Source organism: Aplidium turbinatum, chromosome 8 (genome assembly GCF_918807975.1).
Source record: "Aplidium turbinatum chromosome 8, kaAplTurb1.1, whole genome shotgun sequence".
In the NCBI taxonomy this organism is placed as follows: domain Eukaryota; kingdom Metazoa; phylum Chordata; class Ascidiacea; order Aplousobranchia; family Polyclinidae; genus Aplidium; species Aplidium turbinatum.
Window position 1 is genome coordinate 22029972 of NC_137479.1, and position 26633 is coordinate 22056604.

Here is a 26633-nt window from a genome sequence, read left to right on the forward strand (position 1 = left end):
TAAAATATGCAACCCTATGCTCACAGACAATTTCAAAATTCAAAAAGATACGTTTTAATCAACCACTGGGACAGTGTGGCTGGACATCGCATTGGAGAAACTTTAAACGACCCCCACCTAGAACTACAATCTGATTGGTCGGTCGAGGGAATCATATGCAAAGCGAAAATATGCTTCCCAGAAAATATTTTTGCCTTCATGCTATTTAACTCCTCAAGAAAAGTATTTTTGGTTATACTTGTACGCTGATACCTTCCGCGGGCCGCACATAACAGCATGACGGGCCGCATGCGGCCCGCCAGTTGGTGACCCCTGGACTAGACCAAACAATTATACCAGTGAATTCTGGGATCTTGAAGTTCGTATGGGAAGCTGTTTAGACGTCTTAAAATGCATTGATCTGAGAAAAACTATAGCCTACTGCACTTCTTTTCTGATCCAATGATTGCTGAAAACGTTTATACTGGATAGAACTGCCAACCAAGAAGGAAATATCCTATTATAACCATAGTCTATTGTAGCTTATGCGCGATCGTTTGTGGGATTGCAACCCGACATAAGTCTACAGTATAATAGGGAAAATCAACAACTGTCTCTATAAACGCACAACTTATTCTAGACGTAAGTCCAAGAGATGTAAAAGAATGTGGATTAGATATTGGCACGATATTGGTAAGCTCCAAGCTCATCGGCTCTAGCTCGTCTCCGAGTTTTGATTTTGTCTTCAAGTCGGGTTTGGATCCGGTGAGGTCGTATGTGGCTTTGAAGAAAAAACAATTAAGCATTTGATGGATTGTAGGAATTTTAATCTGGTACCAAGATAGCCTCTTTAGAAGCCCAGCCCAGGCAGTTTCGCATATCTAGAGGCTTCATCTATAAGTGATTCCATCCACCAGGTGCCGTATTCCTCGTAGAGCGTTGCTCAAGCGCATACACCAAGAGTACAACCATTGTTTCTTGGTCTTACCATTTCTCTTTTCACAAAGTCGGGTGCTACTCCAACTGCGCTATTTGGCCAGTGTCAATTAAAAACGTCAATATAATACAAGTCGATATCTTATGCAAATTCTACTGCAATTGGATAGTCTAGATCAGGGGTCACCAAACTACGGCCCGCGGGCCGGAACCGGCCCGCCACGTGCTGCGGAAATAACAGCTGCACTGCAACTGTTCAGGAGAAAAGTTACCAAACTTTTTGTAAAGGACTGATGTTGCTGTTTATCATTAGGCCACCACAAATAGGGACAGCCTAGGCCAAATTTGGAAAGATATAATGTTTTTTCAAAAGCACGATGCCCTGTAGTGTATCACAGCAAGGGATAACTTTTCTAGCAACCTTTCGATTTTCATCACAACTTTGCTATATTCCATCGCTGACTTTGTTATTTACTGTGTTCAATTCAAGTCAATGGAGATTCTAAATAGTTGTATATCTTTTCGCAATTTGCATCCGGCCCGCAGCTGTTAATCTCGCAACAATCCGGCCTTCAGAGAAAAAAGTTTGGTGACCCCTGGTCTGGATGATTCATGGCTTTTTCAAGCAACGCTGCAATAACCATTTGTAGTCTTCCTTCGCACTGTATATGCCTACATGCTGTAGCATTAAGCCTATAATCTGTCTAGAAAAATATAATGAAATGCTTTTTTTTTTCTTCACAGCAAATCGAACCTCTTTTTTTAATAGTTTTAAACAAAGCTGTAATAGCAGTCATGAAGCTAGAAGGATATATTGGCATTGACACCTTGACGGAGCAGATACGGAAAAAAGCTTTGAGACAAGGCTTCGAATTCAATATTATGGTAGTTGGTGAGTACATTAGCTATCCTAAACGAAAATGTCGAGCGATTCCACAAGAGCTGTTTTAGGATAGGAAAAAGGACGTTTTTAAGCTACGTTTATCTGTGAGAAATTTTGTGTTGGTGAGGAAGACAATAATGTGGTAACGGTTTCGCTTAGCCTAGAGAACTTAAATGACATTAATTACTTTACGTGCCTGAACTTTGTAAATCATTTTTGCCTTCACATAAATAGGCTATACCTTGTAGGCTAATATGCTTTGGAAACAAATTTACTTGAAAAACAACATTGACAATTGTTTACAACGAAGCTTTATCTATTTCACAACTCATCTGTAGGTTAAGTAACTTAATTTTCTCACGGAAACCCTGAGCTTATACAGAATGAGGGTTCCGGTAGTTGGTTTTGAATCTTTATTCTCGGACTGACAAAGCCTTTGATAGGTTATTTCTGGTAGTTGCGCACACTTATAAAGGCTTTTGAGTTTTGACCCAGGGTCGGTTACCGAGATGGGCAGAGCGAAATTTCTGATTATTGTAATGTTGTTGCTCGGGAATTATTCCATTTAATAGGTGCCACTGAATGGAGATCAGTCTTGAAATGCTTTGCTCAAGCGCACACCACGAAAGCCAAACCAGCGCCGCGTGCCGCTGAGGTAACTGGGAGGACACCGAGCTTACTGGGCAGACTGTAATCATAATCATTCACTATCTCTGCTTGCAGCAGATTGCGCATCAACATGGGTTACTTGACAAGGTTCCATGTGATTTTATGAGCCGTACTGCTTCCATGCTGGCTCAAGGCAGATTGGAAGAGGGTTATATGTCACCAGATTATTACCCGATTTATCCTCACTGCGTTATGCAAGAAAGAACACAATCGGTACCCTTTTTAAAGTCTTTGGTATGACCTATGGGCAGACTGAGCTAAACTGTAATCTATGAATTATTTTATTGTACAGTAGTTTACTTGGAGATTGTCTTGCCCATGTGTTGAAATCTCAAGTCATTTGTATGATTTAAAATTGAAACATTCTGTTTAGGCTACACTTCGTGATGGTCAGCTTTTCACTACAAATCATATGACGCTGTAAAACAAGCACTGTTAGAATGATGATTGACCACAAAATGGCTCCGAGCTGTCCTACCTCTCTGCTGACAACAAACGTTCTGCTTTATATAAACGACAACGAGGAAACAAAGCTGCCCTTATCTTACTAGTTTTTCCATATTTACAGACATTATTTTTTTTGTTGCAGGCGGTTCAGGTCTCGGAAAATCTACACTTGTAAACACAATTTTCAAATCATCTGTCAGTCGACGCATGCCTGAAGACGACTACACGACCCCCAAGACTGTCGAAATCAATTCTATAAGTCACGGTAGCAAAATGTACTTTTAATTCCTATTGAAAACGCTTCAGAATCTTACTTCAACAGAGCCAGATAAAAACGAGATGTGAAAGGACTTAACCCCAGGCCCACCAATATCAATTTCAAGAAAGCAACTGACAAAATCTGTGTGAAGAAAGTGCAACAAAATATTTTGAAATGTTTTTCAAATTCGGTATGACGATTGAATTGTTTGTTAATAAACGATTGATAACACCTATTGGATTAAGGTGCTAACTGCAGAAGCAAATAAATTAAGCTTTACTTTACAATGTAAGGTAGGCTATAGACAGTGTTGTACGTTGACGCCGTCAATTTGACGGTGTCATTTGACGGCGTGAAGTTTTTGTTGACGCTGAGACTGGCGCCGTCAGTTTATTTTCTAGTTGACGAAAGTGATAGCGCCTTCAACTACAGTATTTTGCCGATTTTAAGCGTCAAGCGTTATTTTCGTTTTCATGGAAAATCTCGTTTCACAATGTATTCTGGCCAGCGCGACTCATCCGAATTACCGCTTTCACGTTGGTTGAAGTGGCTCCCTGGAATACAAGCAGAAGAAGTTTGCCAAATAGTGATCACTCATATCGTGAGCAGTATCGAGAACGAGGGATCAGAAAGAGAAAGCGAAAAATCAATGAATGTCATCGCAGAGGTTGAAGCAATTTTATTTCAAGAGCTCTATGCCCCTGAAAATAGCGATGTTGGTGCAATGGACTTCGTAAAAATAAGATGTATATATGCTAAGCTATCACAGCACGCTTGGAACAGTGATAGGCTACCTTCCGGAGCAAACGTTTTCAAGGCTTCTTTTTGAAACACAACACAACAATACCATTCAGCGCTGCTGTGGAACGCATGTTTTCGCTTGGAAAGGACATTATGCGTCCCAATCGCAGCAGATTGTCAAGCAAATGTTTGAAATGCTTGTGTTTCTACAAAGAAATAACTGATAAGCTAAAGCAGCTAATTACAATACAGTCTCAAAACATAAAACCTGCTCTTTTTTATAGCTATTGTTAGCCTACACTTAGTTGAAATACTTCCGTTTTGTGAGACCCTGGCTAAAATAGCGCTAGAAATTAGCGCTGACGCTGTCAATTTCTTTATCAGCTGACGCAGTACTTTACGCCGTAAAGTTTTTAGGCAATTCGCGCTGACGCTGACGCCGTCAATTTATTTTATTGACGCGTACAACACTGGCTATTAAAACAAACTTACGGTAAGCCAGCATTAAATCCCATTTTCAGAAGTAGGCCTATCTGCCTTGCAAACGGTGCTCATTTTTATCACTTTGGTTCCAAACAAAGTACGAATCATCTTTGTTTGGAACCAAAGTGATTGTTGGTTTGAAGAACACCACGATAAAAATATAAAAATGAGCACAGTTTGCAAGGTAACCCTCTCAACTACGAATCCTCTTATAGAATTTTACACTATGTGGCTACTTTAATTTTTTTGGGGGAAACATTTTTTGCATTACCATTACCCAATCTTTCCCAAGAATCTTTCAAAATATAGAATTCTGGCTTTTCGCATGGATCTGAATCGGATTATCAACAAATCTTGTCAAATAAAATCAGAACATTTATCTAGTAATTTTTAGCGAAGGCGCAAAATTTCTTTAGATATGCGTTGCACAAGAAGACTGTAAGTAATGTAAATATGGCTGTATATTTTTTCAGTGATAGAAGAAAAAGGAATTCGTTTGAAACTGACAGTCACTGACACTCCAGGATTTGGAGATCAAGTCGACAATAGCAATTGGTAAGATTTAAGTCTTCAAATATAAGAGCATTTATTTACAGGACTGGAAAGTTACATTAACCTAAAGTTATTATGTGCTAAGGTAAAGTATGTCAAGACATTTGGTTTTAATTGAGTTGTTCGTTTGATAGAAAAGTTGGCTCTTTCAACTGTACACTACAACTACAACTGTATTACAGCTACAGCTACAGCAACTACAACTGATGTACACTACACTACAGCTGAAAAACAATAATTCATGCAGTAAGATTGGCTTTGTCCAGGGATATCTAATACGTCTGACACACGTCTGACAGTAGAAAGGCTTCTGTTTATCGTAAATAATCTCTGTTTACCGTAAAATGACAATTGGCACCGATAGTAACTTAGTTCAATAAATCTTGTTATGATAACCTGCATTGCGCTGTAAGCATCAGGCCTGGATACTCACTGCATGCTTATGGTTACTTGTTAATTCAACTACCTGTATAGTTGCTTTACATCTAGCCTACTGCAAAGGCTTTGTTAAGAAAAACAGCGTGCTATGGTCACTTTTTAACTGTCTTTCTCAATGAAGGAGATTTCATTTGATTTACCGAAATTGTGGAAAAGTCAAGTCCAGTGAAGTGAAGCTGTAATTTTATTTATCATACTTTTCTTTGGTAACGTTGAAAGTGGTTTTCCTTCCCATGTTCATTTCATAACCCTAATCGTATTTTGTTGGATTATATTGACATACGGTAATACAGGGGTTCTTAAACTGGGGTCCGTGGACCTCCAAGGGGTACGCGGACTAGTTTTAGGGGGTCCATGAAGGCCCAATGGAAATCTTAGTGTATAATTTCAGAAATGGAATGCTTTTTCAAAAGAAAAGATGTTAACTTCAAACAACGCTGATGATTTCTAGTTTGGCGTTTCCAGATAATTGTTGTCGCATTGTATTCTTTGTTACGTACAGTTTTTTGTTGCGTACGTTGATTACGCCACTTTCCACATTGTTGTTTTTGCCGCTATTTGAACATTGCAAAATTTTATCAGTTGCAGCTAAGCTAGACGTCAGCTAGGCTAGGTTAAGATTGTGAAAGGTTTATGCAATATGCATATCTCCTTTTGGTAAAGAAAGCCGTGGCTGCTATAATCCCTTTTGGACTACATATTTATGTGAGTCAGGATTTTCATCCTCGGTAACTATCAAAACAAAGAGTCAAAACCGGCTGGATGCAAAGGATAGCATGCGTGTTGCCCTATCAAAGACGAAGCCGCAATTTCATGTTTTTGTTGAAGACAAACAGCAGCATCCTTCACATTAATGAAATTAAATCAAAGATATTGAAAAACAATCTGCATTCGTTATTTCTTAAATTTAATAAAACATAAATTTTGTTACCTCACATCAAATATATAGTTACTAGTTACTACTCTCTAAAGTCTAAACCCTTGACAGCCTGTTTCACCCTAAAAGGAAGATCATCAGAAGGTGCTTATTCAAATGGTAATAAATTTTGTCACCAATACATTTTAATTTTATTTCGCCATGTCCAATTCATGCTGATCAAAAAAGTTTTTCGGAATAGGCCATAAAGGGGTCCACGCAAACCAAATTTTTTTTAAGGGATCCGAGTTAAAAAAAGGTTTAAGAACCCTTGCGGTAATAGGTGATAAAATGTATTAAACTGCAGCATGAGGCATGTGACAATTACATGTGTGAGTAGAGGTTCCGGCTATTGAAAAAGTTTGTCATACTTCTTCATTTGATCTACAAATGTGAAGTGATAGAGCAGAGTAAGAACTAGCTAAATACGATAAATATTTTCTGGAAACAAATTCATACTAAACTTCACGTTGAGAGACAAGATAAAGTTCTCATTTTTTATAATTAAAGAATCAATTGAAATAGTGTAATCTTTGACACAACGTTTTAATAGCATGTTCTTGCAGCTGGCAACCAATTTTGCAACATATCAACGATCAGTATGAAAAATACTTGAACGAGGAGATTTCAATTAAAAGACGAAAGCGGATCCCAGACACTCGAGTTCACTGCTGCATTTATTTTATACCTCCAACTGGACATTCGTAAGCGATCTCTATTGTGTGCAGAATAAGTAGGCTTCAGTCCTGATTGGACAAATCAATTTTGAAGTAGCCTACTTGACAAATATTTTTTATTGAAACAGCCTACTGATTCATCATTTTAATCAAGAAAATGGAATATCTTCTGACTGGGGTAAAACCCACAACAATGCTTGATATGAACGACTCGGTTACATGTCATGTAATACAAACGGATTTATTTTCACTCAAGTCAGTTCAATCATACTGTAAATAGCTGTAAATTCGATCAGCTAGCAGTCGGATCGTTTTCACTTAAGCTTATTCAAATAGAATATTATACACTTATTTAAATAAGCTTAACTGAAGATGATCTATAGCTGCTAGCTGATCGAAATCGATTTTTAGCTGTTTATGATTGAACCGACTTGACTGAAAATAAATTCGTTTGTCTTCATCATGTTTCTTTTTCGTGTTGAAGGTTGGATGTAATGTACCCTGTAACAATCCTGAGTTCGTCGTATAATAAATATAACTCTACAGCTGCTTCGCAATGCATGCATCAGTTTATGAAGTTAACAGGATTAAAATGGAAAATGATTTATTGGTGTTTGAATTGAGCTTCAATAAGATAGTTTAAGTTTCTGGTTTAATGTTTAATGGTAGTAACAGCTACCAGCAAAAGTAGATTTTTTAATTGGCTAGCAAACTCTTGTACAACTACTATACAAGTTAGATTTTATTTATTTGATAAGTAATTTTTTAAATCAGCATATTTTACTATTTCAGCTTGCGTCCTGTAGATATTGAAGTGTTGAAAAAACTCGTGAAAGTTGCCAACGTTATCCCAGTAATTGCCAAATCGGATTCTTTAACTGCAAACGAGAAAAAGGAATTCAAACTGCGAGTAAGTTTGCAAAAAAAGTTAAATCACTGACTTTAGTTTTTGACTGCACACATTTGCGTCACATACCTTCTTTCTTATATAGAACAAAAAGACGCCCATCTAGCAAAATCCGTGTTTCTTACATTGATTCGTCGGGTGTTTTAATGTTCAATTACGTTGTACGTGGTTGATGAAAAGTTCAATCAACAAAAATATATGTTTGCTTCCTACGTTAACTTACCTAAGTAAAATTGTCCTTTTGTTTTGTGGACAGAATGTATAAAGTCGTTAATTACATTCGGTTGTTTACCGAACGTTTACAACTTTTATTAGGATTTTACCACAGTAGCCTATGCACAAAGGCATTTGGTGTATCGACGCAATGCTTTGCATGCTACCTTTCTAGGTAGACTAAAAAGCTATATTAGCAATAACAAGTCACTAAACAAGAAATTTAGCACCTCTGTTACCACGTGCTTTGAAAAACAATTATTAGGCTACTTGCAAACCGGCGTTTGTCAGAAGCCTTATTTTGTGTAAACAAAAGCTAAAAGCATAACTTGAGAACTTCCATTGAATTTAAGCGTTTTCACATCCGCGTTGCATACAATTGTGCAAATTATAATGCAACTGAGCAGAGTAGCTTCATTTTTGCATTGATTCAACGCCTTTAAACGTTTTGCTGACTGAGTCCTTATTTGGCGTAGCAGGAAACTGTCACTTTTGAAGTGACAGTTTTGTTTTTCATGAGAACAGGCGTGCCCTCAAACCAATGAATTATACGAATCAAGATTTTTAACGTTTTATGTTGATTGGGTTTGGATGTAGGCCTACAGTGATGTACCTGCGGTACCATCCATGGTACAGACAAAAGAATTCAAACTTTTAATAGATCTGATGTGAGTTATCACATGTTCTGCATGCGTGGTGGCAAATTGGAGTAATTTACTTTCTCGTCACAAATCTTTCGCTTAGAACTTTACGCATAATTTGTAACAACATTCCATTCGAAAATAAATATCGTTCTGAAGCAAATCTGTCACAACTGTTTTTTTGGTAGCGGTGCACGGATGCTTCAGGTTATGTTTGTCCTAGAGTGGATGGTATGTTTTACCAACACTGGAACACCAGAAACTGAAAAGCAACCCTTCGATATTCACCAAACATGTAGCCTACAAGCGTTATGATGCTGTAGTGGATTTAAATATGGTATGAAAAAGTGACTTGACGTGTTGTATTTTAGATTCAAGAAGATTTAATAAAACATACCATCAGAGTATACCCAGATATTGAAAATCATGATCATGACGATGCTGAGAAAGAAAACAATCAAAGTTTGCAAGTGAGCTTAGTTAATACAATTTGGGTAGAGAGGTAACTTTTTTAAACCATAAACAGACATAACCCAGCAACAACACTACATTTAACATTATAAAAACAAAAAACAATAAGCTAACGTTTTCGGCTAGTCATACAGCCCTTTTCAAGCCTTAGCTTAAGTTAAGTTCTTGTAAATTTAAGAGGAATTACATTAGTGTAATAAATAAACGTGTTTTTGGCTTTGTCAGGTTTCATGCTGTCTTAAAAGTCTAAAATTATGTTTTTCTTGCACATTTATGGTGATTGGTGAAAATGAAACACGTATCAAAAATTGCCCTAAATGTCAGCAAATGCTATGGCATCTGGTATATGTTACACAGTATACATAGAAGGACACTTGAGCAAATACACTCCAATTTGAGTTTCACTCTCTTTTAACTAAAATATCTCAGTTTTTACGTTTAAATTACTTAATAAATATCAACTGTTTTGCAAGCAAAACCTTTGCATTGCAGAGTCGTCTACCTTTTGCCATTGTAGGCTCGTCTTCTCGTCACCAGATGGGGACAAAGAGTGTGCTCGGAAGAAAAACAAAATGGGGAATAATTGAAGTTGAAAATGAAGCACATTGTGAATTCATTCATCTGCGAAACATGATTATAAGGTAATTGTGGTTTTTGTAGTAGGCTAAGCGTGTTAATTGAATAATATTTGAAATCATTAAATATCACCGCGTTTGCTTGTGATTAATTTCGATTAGTTATTTTATGCACTTCCTCTTAAGTCCAACATATTATTTGAAAGCATGGGAAAAAATACCAAAAAATTGGTTTCCTCTGTTTAATGGTATCATTTTGATTTTGAATTGAAGCATTTTTTTATGAAATATTACAGTGCCTTTTTAGGCACAAAACATAGCCTACTTAATCCAAAAATTTTACCCTCCATTTTTTGTAATAATGCATCTTTCAACCATCAAATCTTTTAAATCAGCACAAACGGTTTCAAATAAGCCTACCAAGGTTACTGTAGGCTTACTGTTATATGCATGCATTAAGGTTACCTACAGTATTTTAATTTAACCCTGTCAAATGTTTAATAAGCGTTCATTTGTTAAAACATGTGTGAAATTTAATGTAATTTAAACCCAAAATTAAAATTGATTTTAAAATCTTAGAACACATTTGCAAGACTTGAAAGAAGTGACTGCCCAGGTACATTACGAATTTTACCGTCATAAGAGGTTGGAAACACTGAAGGAGGTGCCACTTGATGCAGTTAGCTCCGCTCCCGCCTCTCCTCAAAGTTTAAATGTTCCTGTTCAAAAAAGTATGGAACACCTTCCTGCCAACAAAATAGCTTCAAAATCTACTTCAGAAAATTCTTCAAAAAAATCGTAAACAAATTAAAATTCTACTAGTAAAGACTATTTGTGTAAAGGCTGTTAGAGAAATTAAATGTGATTTTGAAGTCAAGACTTTTTTTCTTAAGCATTATTTACTGGGGGTTGTTGGGTTTTGATAACATAGTGCCAAGTTTTTACTAAATTCATGACTAAAGCGACAGCTTGTTGTGATGCAACTTGTGAGATTGAGTTCAATTTGAATGACTTTTACTATTTTTCTGTGATAATGTAAAAGCCATTACTACCTGATATAATTCTTTATTGCGTCTGCAACGTTATTCATTCTTAATTAAATTTTGCTGTTTTTTTCCTGCTCCAAGTAGATATATTATATAATATTTGGATGGATTAGATTTTTTGATAGTTAATCAACGTGTTTTACATAAAAATATTTAAGCCTTTCTCTTTCATGTCTTCTGTCGTATCGGTTTGATAGATTTTGAAAAAAAATTATCCTGGGACTGACCCATCTTTGTGGAATTTTGCTCTCGACAGTTTCGAATACTTGCAGGAGGCTTTGAATTACACATGCCAGGGTTTTGCAAGGTTCCTCCAAAGAACGCAAACTATCTTGTCTTAAATTTTTAGAAAAAAATTATCATCTAAACTTCAAAAAAAGAACTATATTAAAATAATTTTACTCCTTTTAAAATGCATAAGATTTTTATCGTGGCATATAGCATTGCGTGTATTCTTTGCATCAGTTAAATTTTGTTAAAATCATTTTAGCATCTTGGCTTATCCAGGTTAGGAAGCAGGTTACTTACTATTAAAATAATACATTCTGCTCAAGTGAGAACAGAACGTTGAAATGAATGTATGTTTGAATTAAATGGAATTTAAGTGGTTGTTTTTTTATTTATTCCAGAATTTGCTGTTGCTTTTTTGTGTTTGTTACTATCCAAGGTGTTTGGTTTGTTTCCAATAAACAAGACATGCAGTTACACTCAAGTCGATTGTAGTTTAACAAACATCCAAAAAACGTTCCTTAAGTTTTCAGTCTGAGTAGCGACGTGCAGCAACAAGGTCGTGCAAAGAAAAAAGATTGCAACTGAAAAAATGAAAGCTCTTCTTCAGTATTTTGCTATCCTACCCAAGCAAATATTCAAGCACGTTGTAGGCTACATCCTTCATGATATTCTCACATTTCAACTTCATTGGCGGGGTATCGATCTTCTACTTTCGTGTGTGACGTGATTGCTCCGATTTCAGAGCAGGTGGTGGTAATCCAGGTCAGTGTAGCTTCTCCAGTGCTGCCATACAATGCATTCCATTTGGTGCCTTGCGAATGGGATATTCAAGAACGACATAGTCATTAAGGCGATTCGAAATTTCAAAAATTATAAAAAATCAAAATTTAACCTATCAATCAAGCAACCTTTAACCTTTCCTAACACTAATTCAAAGCAACTTTTTTTGTGTTTTGCATAACTTTAAACATTGAGGCGATTTTATGATCAGGCGATTGTAACAAGGACAGAGTTGCCAGAAACTAATTGTTTTAAGAATTTAAGTGTGCAAAATTGTAAAAACAGAAAAATTTGGAAACCCTAAAGAGCTAAATTGCAATAAGAACCAGTGTAATGGCCACTTTTTCTTCAAAAGCAGGTTCAGCGTCTTCTGCGCAATCTTTCACGATCACTCTGGCAACCCTGCTGTTGTTCAGTCAGCAACAAATGTGGCTTATTCAATATTCAACTCTATATCAAGAGTATAATCTCGATCGTCTTAAATCGTCAATCATCTGCTTTGTTGTAGGACTGCAGTAAACACTAACATACAACAACCTCATGCATAATTTATGGACGTAGTAACAACTACAAATTAAAAATCACATGGAAATGCACGACTTTAACGTTTACCTATAAAATATGTGCCAAGAAAATTGCAATATTGAACCACATCAACAGAAAAAGCAATCAGAACGATATAACCGTGCTCACTAGCAAATATTAAATCGTGGTCATAGCAACAAAGTCGGATTTTGTATTTGCTTTTGGAGTGACTCTCCTTGAAGCTAATCTAGCTCGAATAAAGCCATCCCGTCGTTGGTAGCCAGCCACACTTCCGCAGGCGTTGGTCACTTCCCGGATAAGGCGCTCCACAGCCTGAGTATGACAAGGGAAATGTGCGCATTCAAACTTCGTATTCTTTAAATTCTTTAATTCGTCCAAGGTCAAGTGAGAAGTTAATACGGACTCTGTAGGTGTGGTATCCTCCCAATTAATTAACGAGCACAGTGAGTCGGCATTCCAGTTTAATTTTGGAGGTATGAATGTGCGGATGGAAACATCACCAGTGTTGTTGCCCTTACGAATATTTTCCAAAATTCTCACAGCAAAAGATCGAACAGCAGGGTCGTCATTGCTTACCATCGCTAGAAGGAGGCTCTCACTGTGAGCATGCCACGACTTTATATAAGGAGCAACAACTTCCCGAGTATCCGCAGGAAGAAGATGTAGCAGCTTGACCTGACGGAGAACATGAAATGGGGCATGGTGAATGTATGGATTGCTTTTTATCTCAAACCACAGTGGAGCATAATTAGTGGCAATAAATGCTACCAACTTCTGGAGAGCATCAACAATCGTCCCCTGCAGAGCATGCTTTGACATGTAAAGCCGACATAATCGACATGCGAGTGTAAGTCATCGTGAATGAGAAATTGGACCGGGCTTCAAATGCTTCAAGCTGTCTAAAATTTTTCCACCTTGAATTGATGTCACAGAAAGAAGAAGAAGATATCTTTGATCTGTGGAAAGATCAGAGATAGGTCTGCAAGAGTCCGGTCTGCAGGTGGTACTTGTAATTTTGGGCCTTCAATTGGCAGAAATTTTGCATCCCATTCAAGGTCTTCAACATGCGGTAGAATTTTTCCGATCGGCCCTTTGAAGGAAGCACTTCCAGAAGTTGCTCCATCAAGCTTTTGGAATAAATGTCGCAATAGGAGCTCATTGGTATGCAACATGCATATATTCCATTGGAGACGGTGGCCAATGTGTCGTTCACACCTGGCAATTATTCCATTATTTTTCCCAGTATTAACAGCAGTGGAGTCTGCTCCTACAACCAACCAGTTGTCGATGAGGTATTCCTCTAAAAAATTTGTTATTTCAACAGCTGCGGGCTCTGCAGCTTTCCCAAAAGGTGTGACATGTCCAATGTATTATTAGCACCGAGCAGAAATTAGGCTACATCAAAGGTCAAAGCAATCACCTGCAAAAACCCTAATATTCTCGAATGACAACTGCTTCGAGTTTCTCGGGAAAGCTAGGCTACATAACAACTATATAAGTTTTAAACACATAGTAGCCTTAATGTTATTCACCAACCTAGAATTGCACTGTAGCAAACATTTCAGCTGAAAACTGCTTCTTGTCTGACTTTCTGGAGCTTACTCCCAATCGTTAAATCACTCATTGTGTCGTCACAGACAACGTTTCCATGGAACTGCGCAATCACAGAGCGCTATTTGGATCACGTGATTCAGGCGCTACGCATTCAAGTTTGGTGAATCGCCTTATCAAAAGTTGTAAATACCTAATCTTTAAACGCTTAAATGTTTAAAGTTAGAGCGTTGTATTACAAAATATTTTACAGGAATGCTCTACATATTGCTACAATCCATGAGCGATAGGTTAAATTTTGAAATTTGATTTTCGAATCGCCTTAATAGTCATAGAGCCAAACCCAGCTGCTTGTGCTTATTGGAATTACAATGTTCGAATTCTATTTACATATAGTTCGACTTAAGTTGGCCGAAGTAGGTCCTCGCCAGGAGGTGCGCCACAAGGTACGATTTGCATGGAGTTTTAGATCTAGCCCATACAATTGTTCAAACTTACGTTAGATCATGAAAAAAGAATTTTGCTCAAAAAGATGGTTATCAATGTGGTCACGTCTACAAAAATTTCCTTCTCACGATGGACTCAGTAACCCAAACATGAATAATAATAATTGACAAGTTAACAATTCATACCATGAAGGTTATTTTTCAGTAGAGCTGAGAGTGCGGGCTTATGCATGCAGAAACATCTGCTTAATTTATGACCTTGTTAATAATTTTTAAATTCTGATAACCTCCGGTGTTTGTTATTTGCATTGCAATAAAATCACGTGCTGTTTTGTTTACTCGCTACTTCATCCGCTTAATATTGTAATGCATTTTAATTTTTCGCTTGCATTCTGACAAATGCTAAAAGACAGCTTTACGTAATCTGGATTTTCTTAACTTTTTGGTGGCGATGGGTGTTCTGAAGGTGAGTTGAAATAGCTGCTGTTTAATGGCTGTAATCATGTAATTAACCGTGCGAAATGCTGAATTAAAAATTTAATAAAATGTATCCGAATTGAAAAAAAAGTTTATTAATTAATTCGTTATCAGTTGCCGTGCCTTGTAGATACCATAATTTGACTTCAAACATTGACGTACCTATTTTCTTATTACGTTGATAGCGTATTAGCGAAGTACTTTCTCATCAGGTAAATGGAAAATTTACGTCAGAGTCAATAAATGTGGTTTTACATCCGCTTGGGTCATAGCCTACAAATAACAAATCCTATGCCTGAATCTGTTTGATGATCAGCGTTTGAAGCAGAAGTGAATTTTCAAATCTTTTCGAAGAGAGGCCAATTTTGCGCTTACCTTTTTCAATTTTTATTTTCCTTAAATTCATGTGTGCATAAAATATGCATTTTTGAGAACTTTTGTAGTTCTGTTTACCTTTCATCTAGATTCTAGATCATCATTTTTTTCTTTATAACCTCAATCTTTTCGAATTTAAATATAGCTTCATATCTTGGTTTGATGACAAAGGTGCCTAACTACTTTGCAGGCACGGTCCTTTCAGAGAATCATCAATTTTACAGACCCTTAATCTTTTAGGCTAGCTTAATATAAATTATTCTTTAATATTTGAATTTCGAGTTGGATGCACGAACAATGGTTCTTCATTTAACAGCTCTGCGAAGTGCTTTGTCTTGCGACAGTGATAACTGCCAATCCTCTTGATGATTACGTATGGAAGGATGATGGACACTACAGCTACACCGTGATCAAGGACTGGACATACAAGGATGCCGATCACACTTCCTACCTTATCAACATGACGTCACAAAAGTGGCTAACAGGTTAGGAAAGCATTTCATGTTCATAGGGCAGTTACAAACAGTTAATGTTAAGTTACAGACTACCCTGAAATGCATGAGTTGCAAATATACCATCTGAACTTTTATGATATCATTAACTAATGTGTGATTGTACAAGAAAGTTTTTAAGTTTTATATAGATTTAAAAAAAAATTAAGCTATTGTTTGATATGTTTTTTTTCACGGCTGAAAAAATTTAATAAAAGTTTGTGAGTAATTTTGTACTTTTTACAAGATTTTTCAAAAGATATTATTTTGAGCGAAAACAATCTTTATGTAACCCCCTTTTAACGTGGCCACCATGTATCTATTGTATTTTAAAAACGCTTATAATTCTAGATGCTGACACCACTCGGTCACTATGGTGGCATTTTCTCGTTATTCACATTCCTAATGAATTCGATCCTGCTATGGAAAATTCAGGCTACCTTTTGATTGACGGTGGCAGTAATGACAACACAGAAAGTACACCTGAAGTCACTGACGAATTCGTGATGTTGACTGGGCTGATAGCTGACTCAAGCAAAAGGTTCAGACAATATAAGCTGTTTTATACCGTAGATTCAATGTTAAATTAACCATAGTGTGACCAAAATTAGCGAAACACTTTTCACAAAGCAAGCGTTTCATGAGATCACTTCAGGAAGATTTGTTTGCATTGTTTTTCTTGGAATAACCTATCTCCAATCAAATAACTTGACGGATATACTTTCACGAATCAATCAAAATTAAGTTATGTGTAGGGTCCATAAATTATTAACTTACAAACCATTTAATTAAAAAATTTAAAATATTATTGTATTTCAGTGTTACTGCCGATTTGAAACAAATTCCAAACCAGCATATGGTTTTCAAAGAAGACCCACTAAATAAATCCAGATCGGAAGACGCCATCATTGCCTATACCTGGAGACACTTTTTAGAAGATCCAACCAAGCCAGAGTGGTTACTTAGATTGCCAATGACCAAAGCTGCTGTGAAAGCAATGGATACCGTTACAGACTTTGTCAATAGAACAGTAGGAAAAAATATTGCAAACTTTTGCGTCGGAGGCGCGTCCAAGGTATAATATTCTGGTAATCAACTTTTTGGCCATTACGCAACCTTGATATCTGAAGCACATTAACTTGTGTGTTCACTTATCAATCATCAACATTTAGTCAGCTTTCATATTTCCAAATCCTTTTCCAACTTACCCAAACATCAGTTTTTTTGTTTGCGGTTCAAGAGTGCCGATGAAGACTGTTCAAATAAATTTACATTATGTAAAACGCTTTTTTTTCACTGGAAAGTTTTGTTAGAAAGGAAACAGGTTTTAAAATCAAATCGCTATAATCATGCTGTGATTTTTTTTACATTGTATCGATGTTGTATTCCACATTTTTAGAGAGGTTGGACGACTTGGACCACTGCGGCTGTTGACACCAAACGAGTGAAATGCATTACACCAATTGTAATGGATGAACTGAATATGGTGAAGGTATATGCAATGTAGAAATTAGAGTAGGCCTAACCAGTAATTTTAAGAAATTAGAAAATAGTGATGCAGTGCAGATTTGATGAATGAACAGAACGTAGGCTATGTGGGAATGTAGCCTACCTTCCAATTTGGTTTAAATAGCATGAAAACTTGACAATTGAATGATAACTGCTTTAGGTTTTGATTGGATATTTTTACAATGTGTATTGGTGGACATTTTCATATTAGTTCTTGCCACTTACATTACAATTGACAACATAACCATCTCCATTAATTTATTAGCCGTGCTCTTATGTCAAGGGGAACATAGGGAACATGTTTTCACGGTGTGAGATGGAATGGAAGAAGTTTTTTCCCTCCTCCATGCTGAGGTTTTATCTCATTCTTTTTCCATTTCATCATACAAATCTTCCAATCTGTTTCCATTTTTTTTCCCTTTTCCATTCCATTGTCTATCATCAACTTTTGTGATTTCTGCATTGTATATGCCACAAGTACCCCGTTAACTATAGGCTAAATTTAAGCTAAAAGTTTAACAGCGGTATTTTTTTAAGAACTCGTTTGGTGTGTGAAGTTAAAACTAGAAGACCAATATCTGTGATGGTCTTGATTCGGTGCAACACTTGTTTGATAGGGAACACAACAAGATGGAATGCGTTGGAATGGCTGTTTTCCTGTTTTTGACAATGCATGTGAAACAACATGGAGAACTCATTTGATAAAATATGTTTAGGCTTTTAATGTTATTGTTTAAAAATTTAGTACAGTATTATTATCTTAACATGTCATTTTTGAAGTTCTGAGCCAGATACGTTTGTATAGAATTTACACCATCACTACCGAGCTTATGGAGGATGGAGCTTTGCATTCGAAGATTATTACGCAGAAGATATCACGAAAGATCTCGACAATCCCAATATGGTTCCATTGGCTGCTATTGTTGATCCTTTCTGTAAGGTTTTATTGCCTTCATTCATGATTTATTTACAAAGTAAAAAATGTGACATTGTTCTCATGTAACCAATCTACAGTATTATCGTATCATCAATTTTAAACTAAAAAAAAAAACAACACAAATAACGAGAAACAGACTTTATACACTTTATATGCAATGAGTCTCTGTTTACACGTTATATATATGCAGTTTATATTTTGCATAGCTTACATTGATCGTCTGACAATGCCGAAGATGGTCTTCAGCACAGGAGGCGATGAATTTTTCCTTCCAGACGATTCTCATTATTATTTATCCTACATGAAAGGACCAACGTATGTTAATATGCTTCCAAATGCTGAGCATTCTTGTGCTGGACACGCGATGCAACTGATGTTTAATATCCAAGCTTTCTACTTGAGTGTGATGAAGGTATGAAAGTCTATCACATCTATTTGTGTTCCACTTTCAAGTATTGTTAAACTTGTTAATTTTGTTGGGTAGGTAGTCGATTTATGTAAGCTAATGTATACTACATCTGCTGTTTAAATATATGCAAACTTTATTTTAGGGTTACACACTTCCAAAAATTTCCTGGACTCTATATAACACCGCTACTGGAGGTGGTATAGAGGTTACCTTGGATACTAAACCAACACTGATAAGAGCATGGTCTGCAACAACACTTTCTACAGAAAGGTATGGTGAGCATCAAGCCCTTTCCCTTTCAATTAATTTAGTTTGCTTCTATTTCATTCTACATGAATGTTGTAAAGTTTCACAAAGAAAGCGTTTCATGAGATCAGTTCAGGAAGATTTGTTTGCATGGGAGTTACGTCTTCACACTTTTGAGAGAAAGCAATACAAAACTTTATGTATTAATCAAAACAATCAAATAGTATAAGCTATGTGATTTTTATTTTTATGGTAAAAACATTTCATTTCGAACCACTTTTCACAGAGCATAATTTTCTTTGCTTTTGTTTAACTAAAACAAAGTTAATGTTCCATACTCCTCAAACATAACTGACTGGGTTACGTTTTTACAGACGAGATTTCCGCCTTCTTCGAGGTAATTTGACTGACCCCACTGCTACTCCAATCGTACAGCCCAATCTCTGGCATCCCAGTGACGTAATGCAAATGGGAAATATGAAATACAATGCAGAGTTCAATAGTCCTCTTAACGGTCACTGGAAGGCATTTTTCATTCAGGTAGGCTACGACGTTTCTATATTCTTACAAAGATTGGTAACAAATGTCACATTGAAGTCTTGTTGTGGAAAGAGACGTACCATACGTCGTAAGATATAGCAGTAGTTCTTGATCTTTTTTGGGGTCGTAAACCCCCTATTTTTACGACCACAAGCTTGTGGAGTCTATACAAAATTGACATAAGTTAACACATTTTAAATTGAGTGTGCAAAATGTATTTACACCCCCAACTTACACCGCTACTTTCGATGTAGCTGGTTTGATTAATGTCTACCCAGTGTTAAATGGTGTCTGTGAATTATTTCATCCACTAGATGCCGCTAAACCAAAAACTGTCTTTGAAAAGCGTTGTTCACTTACTCCTAGAGTCGAACCAGCACCACATGATCCAAGTAGGCTACTGAGTTTCTTTTTGTGTTCACAACATCGTGAGCTTAATCAACTGAGCCATCGGGACGAACGACGTATTGCTATCAGATAAATCCATCAACGCTTGAGGAATACGCAAAACTCCATCTTTGTTCTACCTTGGCATGCGTTGTCTCGTTACGATAGAATTACATATATATTTTTACAGATGACCTTTCCTGGACCACAAGGGACATTAATCGAAATGACAACTGAAACGAAAATTATTCCCGACAACTTTCCATTCCCAGATTGCCACATGGAGTCATGCAAAGGAACTCTTGTATAATCCCGGCTTTAGTTTTCTCTGAAATCAAAGTTTTGTAACTTTATTTTTAATTTTTGTCTGAAAAATGTTTTTTCTCGAAGCTTATAGTACCGTAGTTTGAACGCTTCACTAACATTATTTCAACATAATTAAATGTCGTTTTTTGGAATTGTTACAGTATCTATAACTTATGCTGAAATGTTATTGAGACTGCGACTTTGATGAGCTTTATACGAATCTTTAAACAAAGCACGTTCTTTTTAGAAGTTATTTGTGATTGCAAGCGAATGTAGTTTATTTGAATGATTCACATTCATACACGTGATTGTCTAAGCAAAATTAAATGTTGATTTTACGCAGTTGGTGTTGATTTGTCCATCGCAATACCTTAGTTGGTTAAGCGCTCGACTTTGAGTTTAGAAGAAGCCTTAAGATCAATAGGCGAGGGTTCGGTTCTCGGAGTGTGCGCTTGAGCAACGCATTTTAAGGACTGCTTTCCATTCAGCGGCATCTAGTGAATGGAACATTGCACAGACAACAACACTTCGACAACAATCGGAAATTTCACTCTATGAAACTCAGTGACCGAGTACGAGTATACAAAACTACCAGAAATAACCAATTAGAGGCTTTCTCAGTCCCATAAAAAAGATTCCCATCAATTACTTTGAAGTTTTTTTCTGAGCCAAGTTTTGCAGCCGGCACAACCAATAAACGTCTTGACGCAGATCAAGCAAACCGAATTGATGGACAAAGATTTAGATGGTTAAATTGATGTTTTCCTATATGTAGCTGGGGGTGCAAAAGTGTGACTAGGAGGCTATGGACAGTGTAAAGGACATGACCACACACAATCATTTTGCATTTGCTGAAAATTAACTTGGGATGTTTTGTTTATTGCATTAAAATTTAGATAGCTAAATCTAAAGTAGTCAAGTTTCTTCTCTGAAGTACACCATCTCGAAAAAAAATTGCACATGACATTGAAAGTTCAGATAAAGTGATCATTATTGCCATAGCTGTGGTCACTGGTCAGATCGGTTGACAAGAGGTTCGTGGAGGTTCTTAAAATAAAAACTCGTTAGTTGGCGCCAGATAGTCATCACAGAATAGACGCGCACGTGAAATGAAAGTGGGATAACTTATCAACTTCACTCGCAAACTTATGATTCGTTGGGGTTTTTGTTCCATTTTCTTTTTTATGTTGCAAGTCGAACTTTAGCTGCGTCCCTTCTTTCGCTTTTAAAATAATTATTTTATTTGTCTTATTATTTTATTTTAAAATAATCACTTCATTTTAAATAATTATTTTTGCATTTGAAGCTGCAGTCATTAATTAGCCTTGTTGCGTTTGAAAGCAATACTTACAGTTAAAAAATAATTATCAAATTCAAATTTTAAGATGAAAATTGACATTTTGTAAGTAACTTCTGGAAAGTTTAGAAATACTATTTCTTATTTGTATTATTGCAAATGAATGACGATGTACTACTCGCTGCTAACGTATAACCTGCTTTAAAAGAAGTTAAAACATATCAGATTCAATCGTTATCTATAAGCCAGAGTTGCAAACTATACGCTATAATTGAAATGAGATGTCAAACCTAAACTAACTGTTTAGGCAAAAACCATACTATTGAGGCTGCAAAAACAACTAAAACGTTGTAGCCTACTGTACGGCAATAAAACTATTTTGTTTTGGATTTACATCTAATTGACAATACCTATTAGGCCTAAAATTTGATGCATGAGCACAACGTAGCCTAAGCTACTATCGTAATGACAGATACATAATAAATACGCTAACAATACTGCAAGTCAGTGATTGGCGAACTTTCATTATCTTAACTCATCATGGATAATGTTGGAGATGTTGTAAACCCGATTATCCACAAAACTTTACTTGTATTTGCATAACGTTTACAATGCTTCCTTTGTCATGAAGGAGCTATTCTGTTTTTCGGTCCAGGAGCTTTAGAGCCAGGCCCGGATTTAGGGGGGGGGGGGCAGAGGGGGCAGTTGCTTTGGGCCCCCTGACTTTTGAAGGGGCCCCTTATGTGGAAAAAAATGTAATTTTGTGTTATTTTTTTCCTATTGGCCTTTAAAGTTTCTGCAAAATGCTGTGCAGTACTGGACTGATGCTACTGCAGACGTAGAGATGGTTTTTCGCGCCGTAGGCTTGAAAATTTTTTTTGCACGGGGGCCCCCCGATCTAAAAGTGCCCCGGGCCCCCCATCAGCTAAATCCGGCCCTGTTTAGCGCTTTAGAGTTTCGAGAGAGCGTTTGCTTTTTTTGTACTAAAGACAGGCAAGACACAACAATGCAACAGGGTTGAGCATTATAACAATATAACCTACTGTATTTTATATATTTACAAGTAGTTTTAAAGGTCGAACGTTTTCGGCTTAACCGATTTTCACCGAAAAATGTGATGAAAGTGGTTTGACTCCAAACTCGGCTTGGAGTCCAATCACTTTCATCACTCCACGGTCTCTGCTCGTTCAACTGGCCATCCCTGTCGACTGAAATCAAGACACCCATTCGTGCCAGCCGCTCAATTTCTGCTTACTGAAGATGACAAACAAAATGCGTCTGCTGCTAATTGGGCATAAGTGGAAATTTAAATATTGAAGTACTACCAACACGCTGACGTCGACACCCGTCACATCGGCCTGTCTCTGCCGAAACAGGGTCAGGCGCGCTTCAACTACCTTCGCACGGGCGTTGAACTTTCCTGCACCACTGTGCACCATTAGAAGTAGCATTTTCCTTTTCTTGCAAATGGGTTGCTGTGGAACAGAGCGAAGACCATTTCATCGACAATTGCACCATATTCAACCAACCTAAGGGAGCGGAAGATCTGCTTATCATGGATGATGAAATCAAAGTTAAGCTACTAACTCTACAGCAAACTTTTAGAATGTCTGCGCAACACCACGGAGTGGGAAAAGAATAGACTCTCGCCCGCAGGAGGTCAAACAAAAATATAATTATTAATATATTTATAACTATATTACATCTTGGAAATCTACAACAAACTTACAAAATTGTTTGCCAGAATTACCAATTTACTTCATCACTTCATCAGGTGTAATTCACCTCGGTTTGTCGACCACTGCTATAGGTTATACATACATATATTCAACATGTTAGGTTAGCTGTAGTTAAAACATGATGACAAAGTTGGTTTGTGAACAAAACTTATTGTTGACCGACAAAGTTTATTTTGCGAATGTGGATTAAAAAAAAAAAAATTAACTAAAAGAAACTCTGTTTTTGTTTTCTAAGACCCTAAATCTTGGGAAATCTTTTGCTTGCAATTTTTTTATATGTTGTTGCGCTTCTACGTTTCTTGGTTCGTGGAGGAGGTTTTCTCAGTATCACTTTCGGTTAAAAAGTTCTAACAAATTCTACAAGGTAGGCTCACTAAATCCTACTTAATCCATAAACAAACAAATGTGCAATTTGCGCAAATTCACTTTTTATTTGATGGCTCGTAGAAGTATCTGTATTTGTGTCATTCTCCGATTAAACCGTAAATAAGTCGAAAAACAGAGAACCGCTTCTTACAAAATTCGCATTGTTTTCAAGTAAAAATTTTACGGTAAGAATAATTTTGCATATGAACCGACTTCGAAACTGAAATCTTTTTATCTGGAAAATTTTTAAACAGTAGAAAATTTACATTTTGGAAGCTATCAGTAAACGGCAAATATTTTGAACTTTTGGTTAATGCAGAAAAGGTGTTAAATTTATTTTACTTTTACAAAATAGGTTTTTAAGATTTTTAATGTGAAAATAAATGAAAAAAATTTCCCGCTATTGCAAATCGCACTTATGAACGTTCTGTGCTTCGCAACATAAGAACTTCAAAAAGTCTGAATTGATGCTCAATTTCACAAAACGCGTGTGTAAGTGGTGATGAATTCGATTAGCCCTGTCCTCTTTTCTTTTTCTGTTTCTAAAAGCTTGATGTAGAGTTTTTATGATTTAGGGTTTTGAGGACTCAAAATCAATCAAAATATTGTTATTTTTCAAAACTTTTAGGCATTATGAGAAGTTAGCAAGTCAACCGATAGGAGGTGATGGATCACAAAAATGAAAGAAAATGAAAATCTATGTAAATTTAAAATTAAGCAATTACTGCGAATAATTTTACGGTACTTCTGCTCTTTCTAGTGAGCATCTGTGCCATGTGGGATTTGAGAAAGCTTTGCCGCCACATAACGTGTTGTTGCGATGCTTCGCCAGGAAGATCGCAGACAGTAAATCAGTCGTTTTTTTTCCACCACGTCTGCAGATGTTGAATCAATGCAAAAAACGACTGATTTGCTGTCTGGGACAGGAATCGGAAGCAACAGAGTTTGTGAGATTGTGTGTTCTAATTTTTTTTTTTTTTTGAAATCCGCCCAACTGCTTTATTAATCTGTTATGTGATAGAATAATAGATGATAGCTGTTAGCTACCCCTGGTTTCGAGAATGATGGTCTTCGCAATAAAAACGCTAAAGATGAGTTTTTAATTATTCTCATTTGTTTGGGCCATAGACCAATGAAGATTCATACAAATCAACTGACCGCTGTGGAAGATTTAGGAGAGGGCGATTGGGGCGATCGTTCCCTACCCTCAAACACATAAAATTAACTGTATTCTCTGTGTTTGCAAGGTTAGGTTAACGTAGACCTACACATCCAGGACCGGATTTAACTGATGGGAGGCCCGGGCACTTTTAGATCGGGGTCCCCCGTGCAAAAAAATTTTTGTGCCTAGGGCGCGAAAAACCACCTCTACGTTTATAGTAGCATTAATCCAGCACTGCACAGCATTTCGCAGAAACTTCAAAGGCTGAAAGAAAAAAAACAAACACAAAATCACATTTTTTCCACGTCGGGGGGCCCTTTAAAAGGGGGGCGGGGCACCTGCACCCTCTAACCTTTCCTAAATCCGTGCCTGTACACAACATTGTGTTTTGTTGGAATCGCTCCCCCTAAAACTACTTGGTGGACGACTGACGCATGATTATTCGTTGAAGCGCTGAAACAAAAACAAAAGGATACAAAGATAATGGGATATTTTCTAATTTTAAGGACAGAATTTTTAAAAGCTGAGAAGCGCATGTAGCTCCACCTCACCTGATGTTAGTTTTCCAGGCTTTTGATGGTTTTACTTTTAAATTTTTGAGGTTTCAAGACAAATCATCCTAGGATTGGAGTTATAAAAGATAATTAAAAAATATTAATGGTCCGAGAATGTAGTTATCCAAAATATCGTTTCTAAGATACATCATGGCCACCAAAGATATGACCATCTCCAGGTGGCCATGGATACATGAAACAAGCTTGCCACAGGTTAGCCTACGCATTCCGATTGAACAGTCATCCAAGCTGACTACAATATGTTTACAAGGATTCATGTCAAATTGGCTGCGATCTTTGCAGCCAGTTTGGTTCATCAGACCGTTATAGCCTAATCTGGGCATTATACTTCTTGATTAGTGAGTTAGAATTTCTGTGGAAGCTTTTGATTTGTTTTGTTGTTTTTCTGCCGTGATCGAGCTAGTTTTTCTTGTGGTCACAACCACAATGATAAAAAGCAGGTTATAAGTTACTTGATTTTTAATACCTTTCTTTATTGGACAGGTTCATAATAAAGTTTAAAGGAATTTCCTGAAGTGTAAAGTATTGGCTGCAATATTATTGCAATAGGGGTAGATTTTTTCCACGTAAAGTACTGTAAAAACTTGTTTAGGCCTATACTGTACTTAAGAAAAAGAAGAAATCTTGTTTTTGGTTGCTGCACATTTTTAGAGAGGGTTTGGCTTTCCGGGAAATAAACTGCTTAATAGCGTTTTGATAGTTCTTTAGATTTTATCTATAGCAAAATGCAAGAAAAATGCACAAACTGATTAATTGAAACTGTATGCTCTTTTGAAGTCAAATACTAAAAAATGAAACCATTACCACGCAAACTAACTACTTTGTTTTTGCATATTTAAGATTAGTTTTGCAAAATTTTCATTCAGAATCACTTTAATAAGTTCAGATATCCATGTACTTGATGATAATTTTGAAGATGGTTTAAATAGATACTGTACCAAAAGATTGAAACCACTGTTTTAACCTCAAAAGAAACAAACATGCTAACGGAACATGGAAAACTCACCTATAACTCGTCGCAAAATACATTCATCTTACTCAGTTTATTTGCGGATAGCTTCAAAAAACTATTTTGTTCAAACTAGTTAAAATTCAATGCCTGAGGTTAGCTCAACCTGTTTTATAACTTTTTTTTAATGATTAAGCATACACTGGTACAAGTTTGCAAAACTATGTTAGCACGTGCCTGACGACATAGGCTACCCCGTCCGAAGCAGCAGCTGATTCATTAAGGAAATATTTTAATTTCAAAACAAATCGGAAAGGAATGGTTTGCTAAACTGTATTGGTCTTTTACTCTGTAATTAACTGCGTTCAGGAAGCTAACGGGTAAGTCGTTTCCTCGTAGCGTTTAGAAGCCTTACTCAAAATTTGGAGAATTAACTAATAGAAAACTTTTTGATTTTATTTTCAATTTTTAGACTTTGCTT

The 26633-nt window shown here is 36.6% G+C and overlaps 2 protein-coding genes across 2 annotated transcripts; both read left to right on the forward strand.

Annotated features, from left to right (window-relative positions):
* The first annotated feature begins 1663 nt into the window (after nt 1-1663).
* On the forward strand, nt 1664-11539 carry LOC145775153 (neuronal-specific septin-3-like). The gene is made up of 8 exons (XM_082586382.1): nt 1664-1807; nt 3057-3179; nt 4871-4952; nt 6870-7007; nt 7773-7890; nt 9113-9211; nt 9705-9853; nt 10367-11539. Exons 1-8 carry the CDS (start codon nt 1711-1713, stop codon nt 10587-10589), a joined length of 1029 nt encoding a protein of 342 aa, XP_082442508.1. The 5' UTR covers nt 1664-1710; the 3' UTR covers nt 10590-11539.
* A 3242-nt stretch (nt 11540-14781) lies between these two features.
* LOC145775603 (autocrine proliferation repressor protein A-like) lies at nt 14782-20406 on the forward strand. Its single transcript, XM_082586918.1, has 10 exons — nt 14782-14853; nt 15556-15724; nt 16082-16271; nt 16550-16805; nt 17130-17222; nt 18045-18174; nt 18383-18588; nt 18728-18855; nt 19206-19371; nt 19949-20406. The coding sequence occupies exons 1-10, from the start codon at nt 14839-14841 to the stop codon at nt 20066-20068; spliced, it is 1473 nt and encodes a 490-aa protein (XP_082443044.1). The 5' UTR covers nt 14782-14838; the 3' UTR covers nt 20069-20406.
* Nucleotides 20407-26633: the final 6227 nt, after the last annotated feature.

Excerpts from the sequence above, each read along its gene's own strand:
- LOC145775153 (XM_082586382.1), top strand. The coding sequence starts at position 1,711 with ATGAAGCTAGAAGGATATATTGGCATTGACACCTTGACGGAGCAGATA. Across the intron at positions 1,808-3,056 it reads ATTCAATATTATGGTAGTTG|GCGGTTCAGGTCTCGGAAAA; the intron begins GTGAGTACATTA and ends TTTTTGTTGCAG. Across the intron at positions 3,180-4,870 it reads AATCAATTCTATAAGTCACG|TGATAGAAGAAAAAGGAATT; the intron begins GTAGCAAAATGT and ends ATATTTTTTCAG.
- LOC145775603 (XM_082586918.1), top strand. Across the intron at positions 16,272-16,549 it reads ATAGCTGACTCAAGCAAAAG|TGTTACTGCCGATTTGAAAC; the intron begins GTTCAGACAATA and ends ATTGTATTTCAG. Across the intron at positions 17,223-18,044 it reads ATGAACTGAATATGGTGAAG|AATTTACACCATCACTACCG; the intron begins GTATATGCAATG and ends ACGTTTGTATAG.